At 34.1% G+C, this 13,076-nt stretch overlaps 3 protein-coding genes across 3 annotated transcripts; 2 read left to right on the forward strand and 1 right to left on the reverse strand.

Annotated features, from left to right (window-relative positions):
• The first annotated feature begins 1,170 nt into the window (after positions 1-1,170).
• Positions 1,171-4,661, forward strand: LOC107912182 (probable ADP-ribosylation factor GTPase-activating protein AGD8). The gene is made up of 7 exons (XM_016840252.2): positions 1,171-1,594; positions 1,727-1,845; positions 2,325-2,760; positions 2,875-3,141; positions 3,711-3,836; positions 4,136-4,234; positions 4,388-4,661. Exons 1-7 carry the CDS (start codon positions 1,523-1,525, stop codon positions 4,493-4,495), a joined length of 1,227 nt encoding a protein of 408 aa, XP_016695741.1. The 5' UTR covers positions 1,171-1,522; the 3' UTR covers positions 4,496-4,661.
• A 1,647-nt stretch (positions 4,662-6,308) lies between these two features.
• On the forward strand, positions 6,309-9,969 carry LOC107912181 (ubiquitin carboxyl-terminal hydrolase 20). The gene is made up of 8 exons (XM_016840251.2): positions 6,309-7,067; positions 7,162-7,285; positions 7,374-7,484; positions 7,676-7,839; positions 7,938-8,276; positions 8,465-8,587; positions 8,915-9,422; positions 9,505-9,969. The coding sequence occupies exons 1-8, from the start codon at positions 6,609-6,611 to the stop codon at positions 9,774-9,776; spliced, it is 2,100 nt and encodes a 699-aa protein (XP_016695740.1). The 5' UTR covers positions 6,309-6,608; the 3' UTR covers positions 9,777-9,969.
• A 1,840-nt stretch (positions 9,970-11,809) lies between these two features.
• LOC107910917 (glycine-rich cell wall structural protein 1.0) lies at positions 11,810-12,999 on the reverse strand. Its single transcript, XM_016838838.2, has one exon. The coding sequence runs from the start codon at positions 12,952-12,954 to the stop codon at positions 12,049-12,051; it is 906 nt and encodes a 301-aa protein (XP_016694327.2). The 5' UTR covers positions 12,955-12,999; the 3' UTR covers positions 11,810-12,048.
• Positions 13,000-13,076: the final 77 nt, after the last annotated feature.

Genomic DNA, 13,076 nt, shown 5'->3' on the forward strand with positions numbered 1-13,076 from the left:
GACTATTTTATATTTAAAATTTATTTAATTTAATTCTTTTGATAATTATAAATATTTTTCATATATATTTCACAATATTTCAAAAAATATCAATAATACATTACGTTGAAACATAACAATAATACCACTAAAAAAACAATACGTCGGATACATTACTCGTTACATTGAATATGCTTTAACTTTACTTAAAATTTAGTTTCTCCGCATTTCGAATTTAAAAATAGAATTTAAACTGTTAACCCATTTAAAATAATTTTATATTAATTTTTGTCCATTACAAAGTATTTTTTTTGTTAAATAGCTACCAAATGATTTAAGAAAGAAATAAAGAAAATCAAACTAATGAACTTAATAAAAAAATTTTAACATTGTTAATAATTGAGCTTAAATGTTTAAATTAAAAAAGTTGAGAGACTAAATTTTAAATATACGAATAATACAATAATTTTGTGCCAATTTTAACTAAAAAAATGTAGCAAAGTATTTAAAATTGGGCCTTGAATAATCTCAATACGGAGTCCGGAACCCAAACACCTTCGGCCACAATCGTGGGATCATCCTTCCCCTTTCAGTTGGGCTAAAAAACAATTAATAAAATAGTAAAATGTGAGGAATTAAGTCCAATTAATCATAAAATTAAATCATTTTTCAATTTAGATATAGAGTAAATTGGACAATTAAGTACGACATTGATATTTTCCATAAATTCTACATAATTATTCGTATAATAATAAATTTAACCATTAGTATTTATATATTGTGTAAATGTTGTATTGTAGGCTCAATTTTTTAAATCATTACCAAATTGATAGAACATGTGAATGTTATGGGTTAAATTTGTTGAATTAAGATTAAACTGACAAAACGTGTAAAATTTAAGGGGTAATTTTGTTATTATACCAATAAAATTGATAAAAAATATTAATATTATGATTACTTTTCCTTAGTTGCTAAATTTCAAAATTAGCAGGGATTAAATAGACAAAAAAAAGTATTTTTACCCAAAAAGAAATTAAATTTGAAGTGTAATATTTGGTTGATTTCAGCTTTTTTTGTTTTTGTTTGGTATTTAACAAAGCTTCATTTTGTTTCCAACAATAAAATAGGTTTAATTTGATTGGTTAGGAACTTCTGATTCGTATAAATCCTAATTTCAATTGTATTAAATTTGTTGATACAATGTAAGGATTATGAAGAGAGAGAGAGTGGTTCTTTTTCATTTGAATTAATTTATGACATTAATAAATATTTATTTTCATAAATAATACATATATTAATTGTATTAGACTACAATACAACAGCTCATAAATTGGTGAGTTCATGGTAAATTTATTTATTTATATTTTGTAAATTCAGAGTTGGTGTCATCTTTTCAATACTACTAGATTTCTTCTCTCATAATCTCAAAGCCGGAGGAGGTGTTCGATCCCACACCTCTTCGGAAAAAAAATCATCTTCAAAAACGAAAAATATTATAAAATTTTCGTTCTAAAATTCCAAAAAAAGAAAGAAAAAGGAATCAATGGCGTCGTCCGATAGCCTGAGCGACAAGAACGCGGTTTTCAGAAAGCTGAAAGCAAAATCAGAAAACAAGGTTTGTTTCTATTTTGTGTTTCGAATTTTGATTTTTTTTTTGTAATTATGTTTTTAGATCTGGTTCAGATCTGGAATTTCTGTTGCTGCATCTTGAATTCGGCTAATTTGCATTGTAAAAAAAATATTGTAGATGTGTTTCGATTGTAATGCGAAAAATCCAACATGGGCGTCGGTCACGTATGGGATCTTTCTCTGCATCGATTGCTCAGCCGTTCACCGGAGTCTCGGTGTACACATCAGCTTTGTTAGGTTTTAATTCGAATCCTTTTTACTTTTTCGTGTTTAACATTGATTGATGCGTTCTATTTATTTATTTTGCATCCAAATTATTCAAATTATGCTTGAAAATGGTTGAAATTTTTGTTTGATCTTCAATATATAGGGGAAGAAACGGCTCTTTTGTGCTTTCAATTTTTATTTTCCTGAGGAAATTTATGGATAAAACTGAAATGTCAAATCTGTTCTCAAATTTTATAAACTTATATATGGAAAGGTTCTATTGAGCAGATTATGTTCTTTCGTTTTGGATCTGCTGAAATGCAACTGTAGGAATTAAAGTGAGAAAAATAGCTAGTCTTTTAGATTTTGGTGTTTACATTGACATGCACATTAGTGTGGATTTTGTAATGTCTATACCGTCATATCTTGATGCAGCTGCTGCTGCTTATGTTCTCGAGTCATTGAATTTGCCTTTTCTTTTTATGGAAGATTTTGTATATTTTATGCAGGTCTACAAATTTAGACTCTTGGTCTCCTGAACAATTGAAAATGATGATCTATGGTGGAAACAACCGTGCACAAGTTTTCTTTAAGCAACATGGTTGGACTGATGGAGGCAAAATTGAGGCCAAATATACTTCAAGAGCTGCTGATTTATGTAGGCAAATGCTATCGAAAGAGGTGGCTAAAAGTATGGCTGAAGATGCTGGTTTGCCTTCATCCCCCGTTGCTCCTCAATCGTCAGCAGCACCTAATGGATTTTCTGGCAGCAAGATTGATGAAGTTCTTAAAGAAAGTTCTTTAGGCAGTCAAGAAAAACCCGAAGTTTCTGCTGCCCCAAAAGCTTCCCATACCGTTGTTACCAGCGCTGTCAAGAAGCCTCTTGGTGCCCGAAAGGTTACCGGGAAGACCGGGGGGCTTGGTGCCAGAAAGCTTACTAATAGGGTATTTATTGTTTAATTTGTGAGCCAGGCAATAACAGCAGAATACTCATAAGGGGGGAGGGGGGACTGCTTTATATGCCTTTACATGCAATAACATGGTCTTTTTTAATTGTAGCCAAGTGAAAATCTCTACGAACAGAAGCCTGAAGAACCAGTTGTCCCAGTTGCTTCCTCTACTAATGACATTGCACCCACTGGCTCATCTTTTCCATCTCGTTCTCGTTTTGAGTACGTAGAAAATGTTCAATCTACTGAGTTGAATCATGGTGGCCCACAAGTGCTTAATCATGTTGCTCCACCAAAGTCGTCCAGCTTCTTTGCAGAATTTGGAATGGACAGTGGTTTTCAGAAGAAATCAAGCTCAAATTCCTCAAAAGTGCAGGTAATATGACATCTGTAGATGACCACCTTAATATTTTATTTATAAATGGTTGATGGAATTCTCTCCTTTTGCTTTTAGAACATCCTGCTCTTTATGATTCTTTATGTCACTCAAGGTTCATTCCAAAACCTCTACTGCTGGAGAGGATTTCAACTTCTTAAAGTGGATATCTGGCATCAAGATTGAACACAATATTTTATTTCAGTTATCCTTTGACCTTTGAGCTTAAGTGAAGTTGCATTATTCCTTGAAAATCAAAATTCAAGACATAGCAACTTTACTTTCTTCTAACATGACATTACGAGCACCTTGAATCTACTCGGATGTATTGCTTGTACATCCGAAATCGATTGACTCTTTGAGAAGACCATATTGCCATATTGTACATTTCCATGTAATTTAATTTACGAGAATTTGATGGGAGAGAACTGTTGTATGATTATCTTCAACATTTATAATTACCCCCTTTGAAGTGTTCTATCTTAGTTCTTATTTCAGCTTGCATCTTTTTTTTTTTTTTTGGGACTTTTTAACTTTTCTTTTTCTCTATCGTTTCATTTTAATTTCAGATCCAGGAAACCGATGAAGCTAGGAAAAAATTCTCAAATGCTAAATCTATTTCATCAGCCCAATTTTTTGGTGACCAAACCAGAGCAGCTGACAATGAAGCTCAAGTTACTTTGCAGAAATTCTCAGTATGTGCAATTGCTATTTCTTTTTTAAGGCTTGAAAGAGTTCAGCAGAATTAGATTCCTAGAAGAACATAATTGTAAACTGTTTTGTATTTGCGATTAGGCATCATTTACTTATGATGAGGTAGCCATAGAAAACACCAAACTTTTGGAATCCGCACTCAATATTTCATCCTTAACAGAAAATATATAGGCATTATTGGAAATAGTTTGTCTTTTCTAAGTTCAAGGGATGTGAGAACAGTAAAGTTTATGTATGAAATGTGGCTTTTCCGAGATTAATAGCCAAATTGTTTTTGTAGAGCTCAACAGCCATCTCCAGCTCTGATCTATTTGGTCAAGGTGCAGATAATGCTCTTGACCTTACTGCTAGTGACCTCATCAACCGACTCTCTTTCCAGGTTTGCTTCATGAATCGCTTCTTTTATGCATCGCTTGAACTTTGATTCGTGCATGCGATATCAAGGAAGCTCATCTTATCCCTATTTTTGTTCTGGGTTTCATTATCTTGTTAAGTTGATCTATTTCTTCTTCATATGAAATTCGACTTTCAGGCACAGCAGGATATCTCGAGCCTTAAGAACATAGCAGGAGAGACCGGAAAGAAGCTGAGCTCCTTTGCGTCCACTTTTATGAGTGATTTCCAGGACAGAATCCTGTAATGGAGTGTTCTGGCCTTGAAAATCTATATATATGATATATATCTGAGTTTGTTATGTTAGATCACCGGCCAATATCTTTTGGTAGTGAAATGTAGTAGACCCATTTTATAATAACAATTCTTTCACAGGACAAATAAATATTTTAAAAACCTCCAAGCTTTCTTTATTTTGTACTACAAGTGGTGTTTTGTGGGTTTTTATTTTTTTTCTTTTTAGTGCATTTTATTCACTCAGTCCAGTTTATTAGGCCACTTTACTATTAAAGTTGAAAAATGCTGGAAAAGAAAGTGTTTGCTTTGTTTTGAAAAAAGTTTTTTTGTTTATCATTGCTTTGCTTGAAATCATTGTTACGAAAGATAGATGTCTAGAAGCTACTTTGCTTGCAATACATTATATATATCATATGGAACATAAAACATAAAAGAAAAACTAAGCTATATTTGGGATTGGATTTTGGGGTTTCTTTTTGAAAACCAACAAAAGGAATTTGAAGCATAACTTTTTCTTTTTCCTTCTGGTCTCCAAGCTTTAGATAGGGTGATATTGGTTAGAGTTCGGGGATTTTTTTTTTGTATTTTTTAAAACGTTCACTATAATTCGGTTCGATTTGTTTAACTTTTTACTCTTCATTTATATACTTATTTTGACGAATAAGATTTTTTTATGACTTTTGAATATTATTTAATTAAAAAAATCATAAATATTTCTACAAGACAATAATTTTTATTATTTTAAATATATATCATAAAACATTAATTATATATTAAATTCAGGTTGGTTTTTTTAATAGTAGATTTTAAACTTAAATTTAATAAGTCATTTAAATACTTCGATCCAGATCGGTTTCGATTTTTCTTGCTTGATCCTATCGCTGGGCATTACTAGACAAAAAAGGAAAACTCAAAATATTTTCATTTTTTTTAAGAATGGAAATATTATTGAAAACGTATTGGGTCTTTAAATTATTATGAATTAATTGTGAATCAAATTCGTATAAACATAAAAATCGTTTCTCTCCCTTAAAAGAAATAGTTTTTCATTAAATTTAATATTAAATCTATAACTTTTGTTTTGACTCCATATTAGTCCATATATTATTTAATTAAATAGGAAAAATATGGGTAATATTAGAGAAAAAAACAACAATTTTCACCAAAAAAAATTAAAGAAAAAGAAAGGAGAAATTGATTAACAATTTAGATAAAAGTTAAAGGGTAAACTGCCCCCAAGGTCACTAAAATTTTAGTGAATTTACATTTTGATCACTCAACTTCAAAAAATTACAAAATAGTCATTAAATTATTCAAATGTTTTCATTTAAGCCAATAGACTATTAAGTCCACTTTTAAAGTCTAGTTGACAATATTTGAGCGACGATTTGATAATTGGTATAGTGGAAAATGGTCAATGTCAAACATCATAAAAAAAGTTCAAATTTTAATTTACAAATTCACAATATTCAAAGTTGTTTCATTAAAAAAAGTAAATTATAGAAGAGGAGGGAAAGTTTACCTTTTTGATTAGTGTGGGAGGTGAGAACTGAGAATATCATACAACAATAATTTTAACAAGTCAGTGACTTGAATAAAATTTTTTGAATAATTTATTGACAATTTTATAACATTTTAAAGTTATATGATCGAAACGTAAACTTATTAATAGTTCAATTATCTTAAATACAGTTTACCCAAATTTAAAAGGAAAAAAGAAACCGTACAAAAGGGTAAGGTTGGACCGGATCTTGTAGCCTAAGCCGAACAGGTCTAATTACTTTTACTTTTCTCCTTAGGTAAAAGAAAACAAAGTTCTCTCATAGCATTAGCAGTCAACTCAATGTGTGAAAAAAACCTCTGAAAAGAATCCAAATTAATGGCGGCTTAGTTTTCCCTCCCATTTCAAAACCCCCTTCAGAAAATGGTTTTATAAAAAATCCCTTTCTCCCACTTTCCCTCCTCCCAGTTTTCCCTCTTGTATTTTCATTTTTTTTCCTCTCAGAACAAATAAGATTTTGAGTCTTCCTGTGTTCCAGAATATAATATCATTGCCCTCCAATCTCTTCTTTTGCTTCTCTCAAAACCCATCAAACTCCTTTTTTTTCCCAATCTTCCAAAATATGGAAGTCCAAACATCTTTTCCTCAAACCCTAATGACAGCCGATCCACCTCCTTCAGAATCTATCATTTCTCAGGAGCATGTTGATGGATTCCGTCGAGTTTTGCCATTGGTTCCCGATTCTTTGTCTGGGTCTTCATCTGTTTCTCCAATGGCCGTTGATTCTATTGGTACTGAAGCCAGGGAAAATCCCTTCGAAGAAGAAACCGCCGCCGGTCCTTCGCCGCCACCGGCTTCCTCTACTGAATCCGAGCCGTGTAAGGAACCTGAAAACTGTCCGCAAGAGGAAGAAGAAGACGAGAGATGGCCTCATGGTGGCTATAATTCTCCTTACAACTATTCTCGCAGAGACAACGAATTCAAATCCCCTGGATCTGGGTATTCGTCATGGACCCTTTCATGGTCAAAGCACTGGTCTCCTAAAGAGACTTCTAGAAACGAAGATAAACCGACCGGTGTGGTATGTTTTTACTTTTGACATTTTGGAGTTTATTTGTACTTTTAATTGGAATGATAATTCTAAATGGTTCATTTGTTCGGTAATGGTTATGTAGGGTGCAGGGCTGGAAAATTTGGGTAATACATGTTTTATCAATGCCGTGTTGCAATGTTTTACCCACACTGTTCCTTTTGTTTTGGGTCTTCGATCATTGAATCATCATGAGAAGCCTTGTGATCGTAAGAATCTTTGCTTTCAGCTTCTGTTTTTTTATTGATTTCCTTTTCGGGGTTTCTCACTATTTTTGTTTTTTGCTGGGATTATTAGGTGATATGGAGAGTTTTTGTTTGCTTTGTGCTCTTCGAGATCACATTGAGCTTTCACTACATTCATCTGGAGGGGTCGTATGGCCTACCAAAATTTTTGACAATTTGAACTGTATCCTTGATTTGGTTATTATTAGCTTGATTAATTTGTAATTGAATTTTTAGTAAATTTTGGTTATATTTTTCTTTAGTTTAATTTGATGAGATTGCCATATTTGCTATTGATCTGCTTGGAAAGGTGTATAATTAAGAAAAAAAATGTAATATTTTTGCAATTGTGATTCTTGACTCACATGAAACCAGATTTTTCATCATTTTTCCAAAGATATCAGCAAGAAGATGCTCATGAGTTCCTTCAATGCTTGTTAGACAGACTTGAAAGCTGTTGCTCAAAGCTCAAGAATGATTTGTCCTCTATTGATGATTGCCTAGTTAAGAAGGTTTTTGGTGGTCGTCTTGTTAGCAGAGTATGAATGATACAATTTGATCTTGTTTATTATTCGTTTACATATAAACATTTGTTTTTACTCTCTTATTGAACATATTTGACTTTTTATTGTTTCAGCTATGTTGTTGCAATTGTGGTCATGTTTCAAGCACTTATGAGCCCTTGAATGATTTGAGTTTGGAAATTGAAGATGCAGACTCTTTGTCGACTGCCTTGGAATCTTTCACCAAAGTGGAAAAGATAGAAGATTTGGAATTGAATTTTAGGTGTGAGAATTGTAAAGAACAGGTGTCGGTAGAGAAACAGCTCATGCTGGATCAAGCTCCTTCAGTTGCAACATTCCATTTGAAAAGATTTAAGACTGAAGGGACCTATATCGAGAAGATTGACAAGCATGTTGACTTCCCATTGGAGCTGGATTTGCAGCCTTATGCTGTTGGCAATGAGAGAAATAATGTGAGTATCACCTTCGTTGCTACCATCTACAAAATCACTTGACTAATGCAATAATGATTTTTGATGTTATACTTAGTAGTGGGTTTATATGGTCTTATATTGGTTTTGTGAGCATATCAGACAAGACAAAATTTATGTTTAATGCATGATTATTGAACTTGTTTCATTTGTTATCCTTTTTGCAATAGGAGGAACTGAGGTATCAACTATTTGCAGTTGTGAAACATTCTGGATTCAGACCTACTTCTGGACACTATGTTTGCTACATTCGATCCTCTCCTAATATGTGGCATAAGATGAATGATTCAAGGGTAAGTGTTGATGAATTTGTCCACATTTTAATGTGCATTCTGGTTTTTACTAAGGATAGTTACTAACATATCCAGTTTCTGAACTGGATACAATGTGTTTCTTGTTGAAAGTTTCTTGCTTATGAAGGATACCTTACAGAGGGTTCTGTTTCCCCACTGCTTTAAATATTTTGCTTGTTCTTCAAGCATTTGGATCTGATAATTTCACTGATATTGCAAATTTCCATCCTAAGTTTGAAATTTAGGGGTCAACTTGTAATATACTCGGTAACATTTTGATGGTACTTAGAATAATAGTGCATAATGGTCATGTTCTGTCTTTTGTAGGTTACTTGTGTTGAAGAAGAAGCTGTGCTGTCCCAGGAAGCCTATATTTTGCTCTATGCTAAACAGGGTATACCTTGGTTTTCAACTGCAATAGAAGTGCAAAAGCCTTGTGCAGACCCTGGAATTTCTGATTCTTCACCAAAGTCTGTTCTAGATGACATAGACTTTGCCTCCAATCTTGAGGTGGAAAAGGGTGCCAATTGCAGCGCCAATGAAACTAAAGATGTTGCTGATAGAGCTTCAACTCAATTCTCTTGCGATACACAGTTTGAAGTTAAGGTTGATGAACACTGTGTTGTTGCTGATGGAATTTCTGGAGTGCCTGCAAATGAATCAGAATTTCATGTATCAAAGTCCATTGACCCTACAGATGATGAGCCTATGACAGATGCTTCTATACCACCATTGAGGTCAATTAATTGTTCTGAGGAAGCTACAAATGACTGTGGTTCCCCTATAATGCCATCCAGATCTCCATCCCTAGACAATTGTCATAGGAATATTTCAGGTAAAAGAATGCCTTAATATTAAGTTCCATAACGTGCTCATTTCTAGGATAACATGACACAATTATACGCCATACATTTCAGGATGCGGTCCACAAGCTCATTTGAAAGAGGAGAAACGAGGTGGTGTTTGTAGAAGAGCAGTAAACAAGATACCTGAGATGGATCAAGGAAGAATTGAAGCAATGCGATATGCCAAAAAGATGCCTAGTGCACGAGGCGCTAAACTTATGGCTCTACTGTCTCCACAAACGGGTAAAATGAAGAAAAGAATGGGATCGTCTCCTTGCAAACGGGTGAGCCCTAGGACCAAACATAACCAGAACCTTATGCACCCGGTTCCTGTCTCGCGTTGATCAGTTTGTGTGCCTTTTTTTGCTTAAAATCTAATCGGTTGGTTTTGGCCATGATAAACGGCTGAGCTCGTATCTATTGTGCTGAACAGGGTTGATATACTCATTCCTGGTTTACTTTTTTAACTTGAGGGAAATTGTAAATCTAGGATATTGTTTGGGGAAGTAAATATTAGATATGGGTTTTTCTTTTTTATATGTTAGGTTTTGTTAGTTAAGAAACTAAAATATTTTAGTATTTTTAGTTTAAATCTCTTTCATTTTATTGGCTTTTTAATTAATTAAATGAGCTTATATTTACCTTAATTTTGACATTGGTATTTTTCATTATATATTCATAACAAAAAAATTTAAATTATTAAAATATCTCATATAACAACCACGAGAGTTATTTGTTTTGATCTCTATCTTTTTACCAATAATAAGTACTAGTATTTATTCGGATTTTGTTCTCTCATTATCAGGTCAGAAAGTTGAAACTATTCTATATAATTATTTTTATAGTTAATTTTCATGAATAAAAAAATCAAAAAGGAATCTTATGGTTTTTAAAATTGGTCGTTGAACAAGGAAAAAAAAAGAATATTTTTTTCTTCTCTTAAGTTTAAGTTAACTTAAAAAATGTAAAAGCATTAAATTGAATTTTAATTAAACATTTTTGGCTTTTGAATTAAGTAGTGGAGTCCTGTGTTAGTATTTGTTAGGACTAGTCTCTTTATTTAATTTAATTAGGTGTTAATTTAATGTAAATGAACTATAACTATGTAAACTTATTCCTAATAGATTGACCTCAAAATAGTATATCCAAATTATAGGAGATTTCATAGAAGCCACAAGTGCGGAATTTACACCTTCCAAATTTGTATTTGTTTGGGTATGAAAATAAATCGCGAATCTCTTTTTTCAATGTAACAAAGGATGAAGAAAAAAAGAAATATTGTTTGTCAAAAAAAAAGGAAACTCGCAATTATTTTTTTATTCCCAAGACAAGACCCATTTGAATGCAGCAGATAATAACGGGGCCCAAGAATTGATGTGTATTCGAGTCATAAGGGATTGTAATTACCGATATGCTCATATTGGTGACGCTATTGTTGCTGTGATCAAGGAAGCAGTACCAAATTCACCTCTAGAAAGATCAGAAATGATCAGATCTGTAATTGTACACTCGTAAAGAACTCAAACGCGACAACGGGATGATAATACGATATGATCACAATGCTGCCGTTGTCATTGATCAAGAAGGATATCCAAAAGGAACTCGAATTTTTGGTGCGATTGCCCGGGAATTGAGACAGTTAAATTCCACTAAAATAGTTTCATTAGCTCCCGAGGTATTATAAGACGAGACCCAAGTATAGTTAGAGTATTTAGAGTATTTAAATGGCATAGATTAATTAGTAGATAGTGTCTCACGTATATACCTTTACTAAGTAGAAAAAAAAAATCACATTGGTTATATCAAAATTCTGGAGCAACAAAAATTTTAGTTTACCATGGGTAAGGACACTATTACTGACATAATAACCTCTATACGAAATGCTTATATGAATAGAAAAGGAACGATTCAAATAGGATCACATGTGACTTTACTTATGATATTTAAACTAATTTTAATCTTTTGAGATATTGATAACAAATAAAATATTTAATATTTAATATTTTTTTACTTAAATTCTTTACTGTCTAATCAAGCCAACTTTAGATGGGAAAAAATTTAAGCAAACTTGGATAATGTAACTTTCTTTTCAAGTTAATTTCTCTAGACATCTGAAATTAGAGCAGTGGATGGTGGTGCACAGTTTGAGGTAATAATTAAAATGTTATGTTTTAAAATTTAAAGATGGATTTAAAATAAGAGTTATATAATTTAGAATTTTTTATGAAATTAATTTTTATATTTTATAATTAAGATTAAATAAAATATTTTTGGTTTTTCTTTGGAGTTTTCCATTTTTATTGATGATATTATATTAATGGGTTACGAAACTTGTGTTATTGATTTTATGATGTTGCTTGTTAGTGGTATTCACATGTTTTAACTTTAAATATGTCTATAGAATATGAATTTCATTTCATACAATTTCTAAAGCCATTCATTCCACTTCCATAGTCTCTAGCAATGCTTTTGAGCATTTTGATTTTCTTACCTAAATTAACCTTATTTTTGTTATTACTTGCGGTAAGAAAATTCATAATCTTAGTGTAGAGTATTAGTGATAGTAAGGTGCTTTCATGGGGCATAGCTACTATGGCCACCACCACTTCCATATCTTCATTCATGTGCACCTCCTGCACTGGAGCCGCCACCACCGGAACCTCCCCCGACTCCTTCCCCACTACCATATCCACCTCCATGTGCTCCTCCACCACTACCACCGCCGCCACCGCTACCACCGCCGCCGCCGCCACCGCTACCACCACTGCCAGAACCATACCCAGAGCCACTTCCTCCTCCACTTCCACTTCCATATCCTCCAGCTCCACCTCCACCACCACCACCGCTACCACCACCTCCACCACCTCCACGTCCACCACCCTTACCAGCTCCACCACCTTCACCACTTCCACTTCCACTTCCACTTCCACTTCCAAATCCTCCAGCTCCGCCTCCACCACCACCACTACCACCACCTCCACCACCTCCATGTCCACCACCACCATTACCAGCTCCGCTACCAGCTCCACCACCTTCTCCACTTCCACTTCCACTTCCACTTCCATATCCTCCAGCTCCACCAGCACTACCGCCGCCTCCGCCACCACCCTTACCTCCACCTCCACCACCTCCTCCATTTCCAGCTCCACTACCAGCTCCACCTCCTTCACCAACTCCACTTCCATATCCAGAAGCTCCACCTGCACTACCTCCGCCTCCACCACTACCACTACCACCACCACCTCCATGTCCACCAGCACCTCCATTTCCAACACCACCACCTCCTTGTCCAGCACTTACACCTCCTCCTACAACCGCAGAACCACCACCGCCTCCTGAACCGCCTCCACCTCCTCCACCGAGCCCAACACCACCATATACACCAATGGTGGCACCACCATGACCAATACCTGGTAGGTGAGAACCTACATCGTTTAGAGTGAGTAGAGCTCTAGTTGCAGAACAGATGCCTACACCTAATAACACAAATAAAACCGCACCAAACACCTTATGCATAGCCATTTGAACACTTCAAATCTCACAACCTTGGTTTACAAACCAAGTGAAGGTGGGTATATATAGGGATTGGATTGAAGCCTTGAAAACCAAATACGCATATGCTGCATCCAAAAAAAGGGATAAGA

This window comes from Gossypium hirsutum, chromosome D11 (genome assembly GCF_007990345.1).
Source record: "Gossypium hirsutum isolate 1008001.06 chromosome D11, Gossypium_hirsutum_v2.1, whole genome shotgun sequence".
Lineage (NCBI taxonomy): Eukaryota > Viridiplantae > Streptophyta > Magnoliopsida > Malvales > Malvaceae > Gossypium > Gossypium hirsutum.

Coding starts and splice junctions, on each gene's coding strand:
- LOC107912182 (XM_016840252.2), top strand. CDS start 1,523: ATGGCGTCGTCCGATAGCCTGAGCGACAAGAACGCGGTTTTCAGAAAG. Junction 2,761..2,874: donor CCAGAAAGCTTACTAATAGG/GTATTTATTGTT, acceptor TTTTAATTGTAG/CCAAGTGAAAATCTCTACGA. Junction 4,235..4,387: donor TCAACCGACTCTCTTTCCAG/GTTTGCTTCATG, acceptor TTCGACTTTCAG/GCACAGCAGGATATCTCGAG.
- LOC107912181 (XM_016840251.2), top strand. CDS start 6,609: ATGGAAGTCCAAACATCTTTTCCTCAAACCCTAATGACAGCCGATCCA. Junction 7,286..7,373: donor TCATGAGAAGCCTTGTGATC/GTAAGAATCTTT, acceptor TGGGATTATTAG/GTGATATGGAGAGTTTTTGT. Junction 7,485..7,675: donor AATTTTTGACAATTTGAACT/GTATCCTTGATT, acceptor ACATGAAACCAG/ATTTTTCATCATTTTTCCAA.
- LOC107910917 (XM_016838838.2), bottom strand. CDS start 12,954: ATGGCTATGCATAAGGTGTTTGGTGCGGTTTTATTTGTGTTATTAGGT.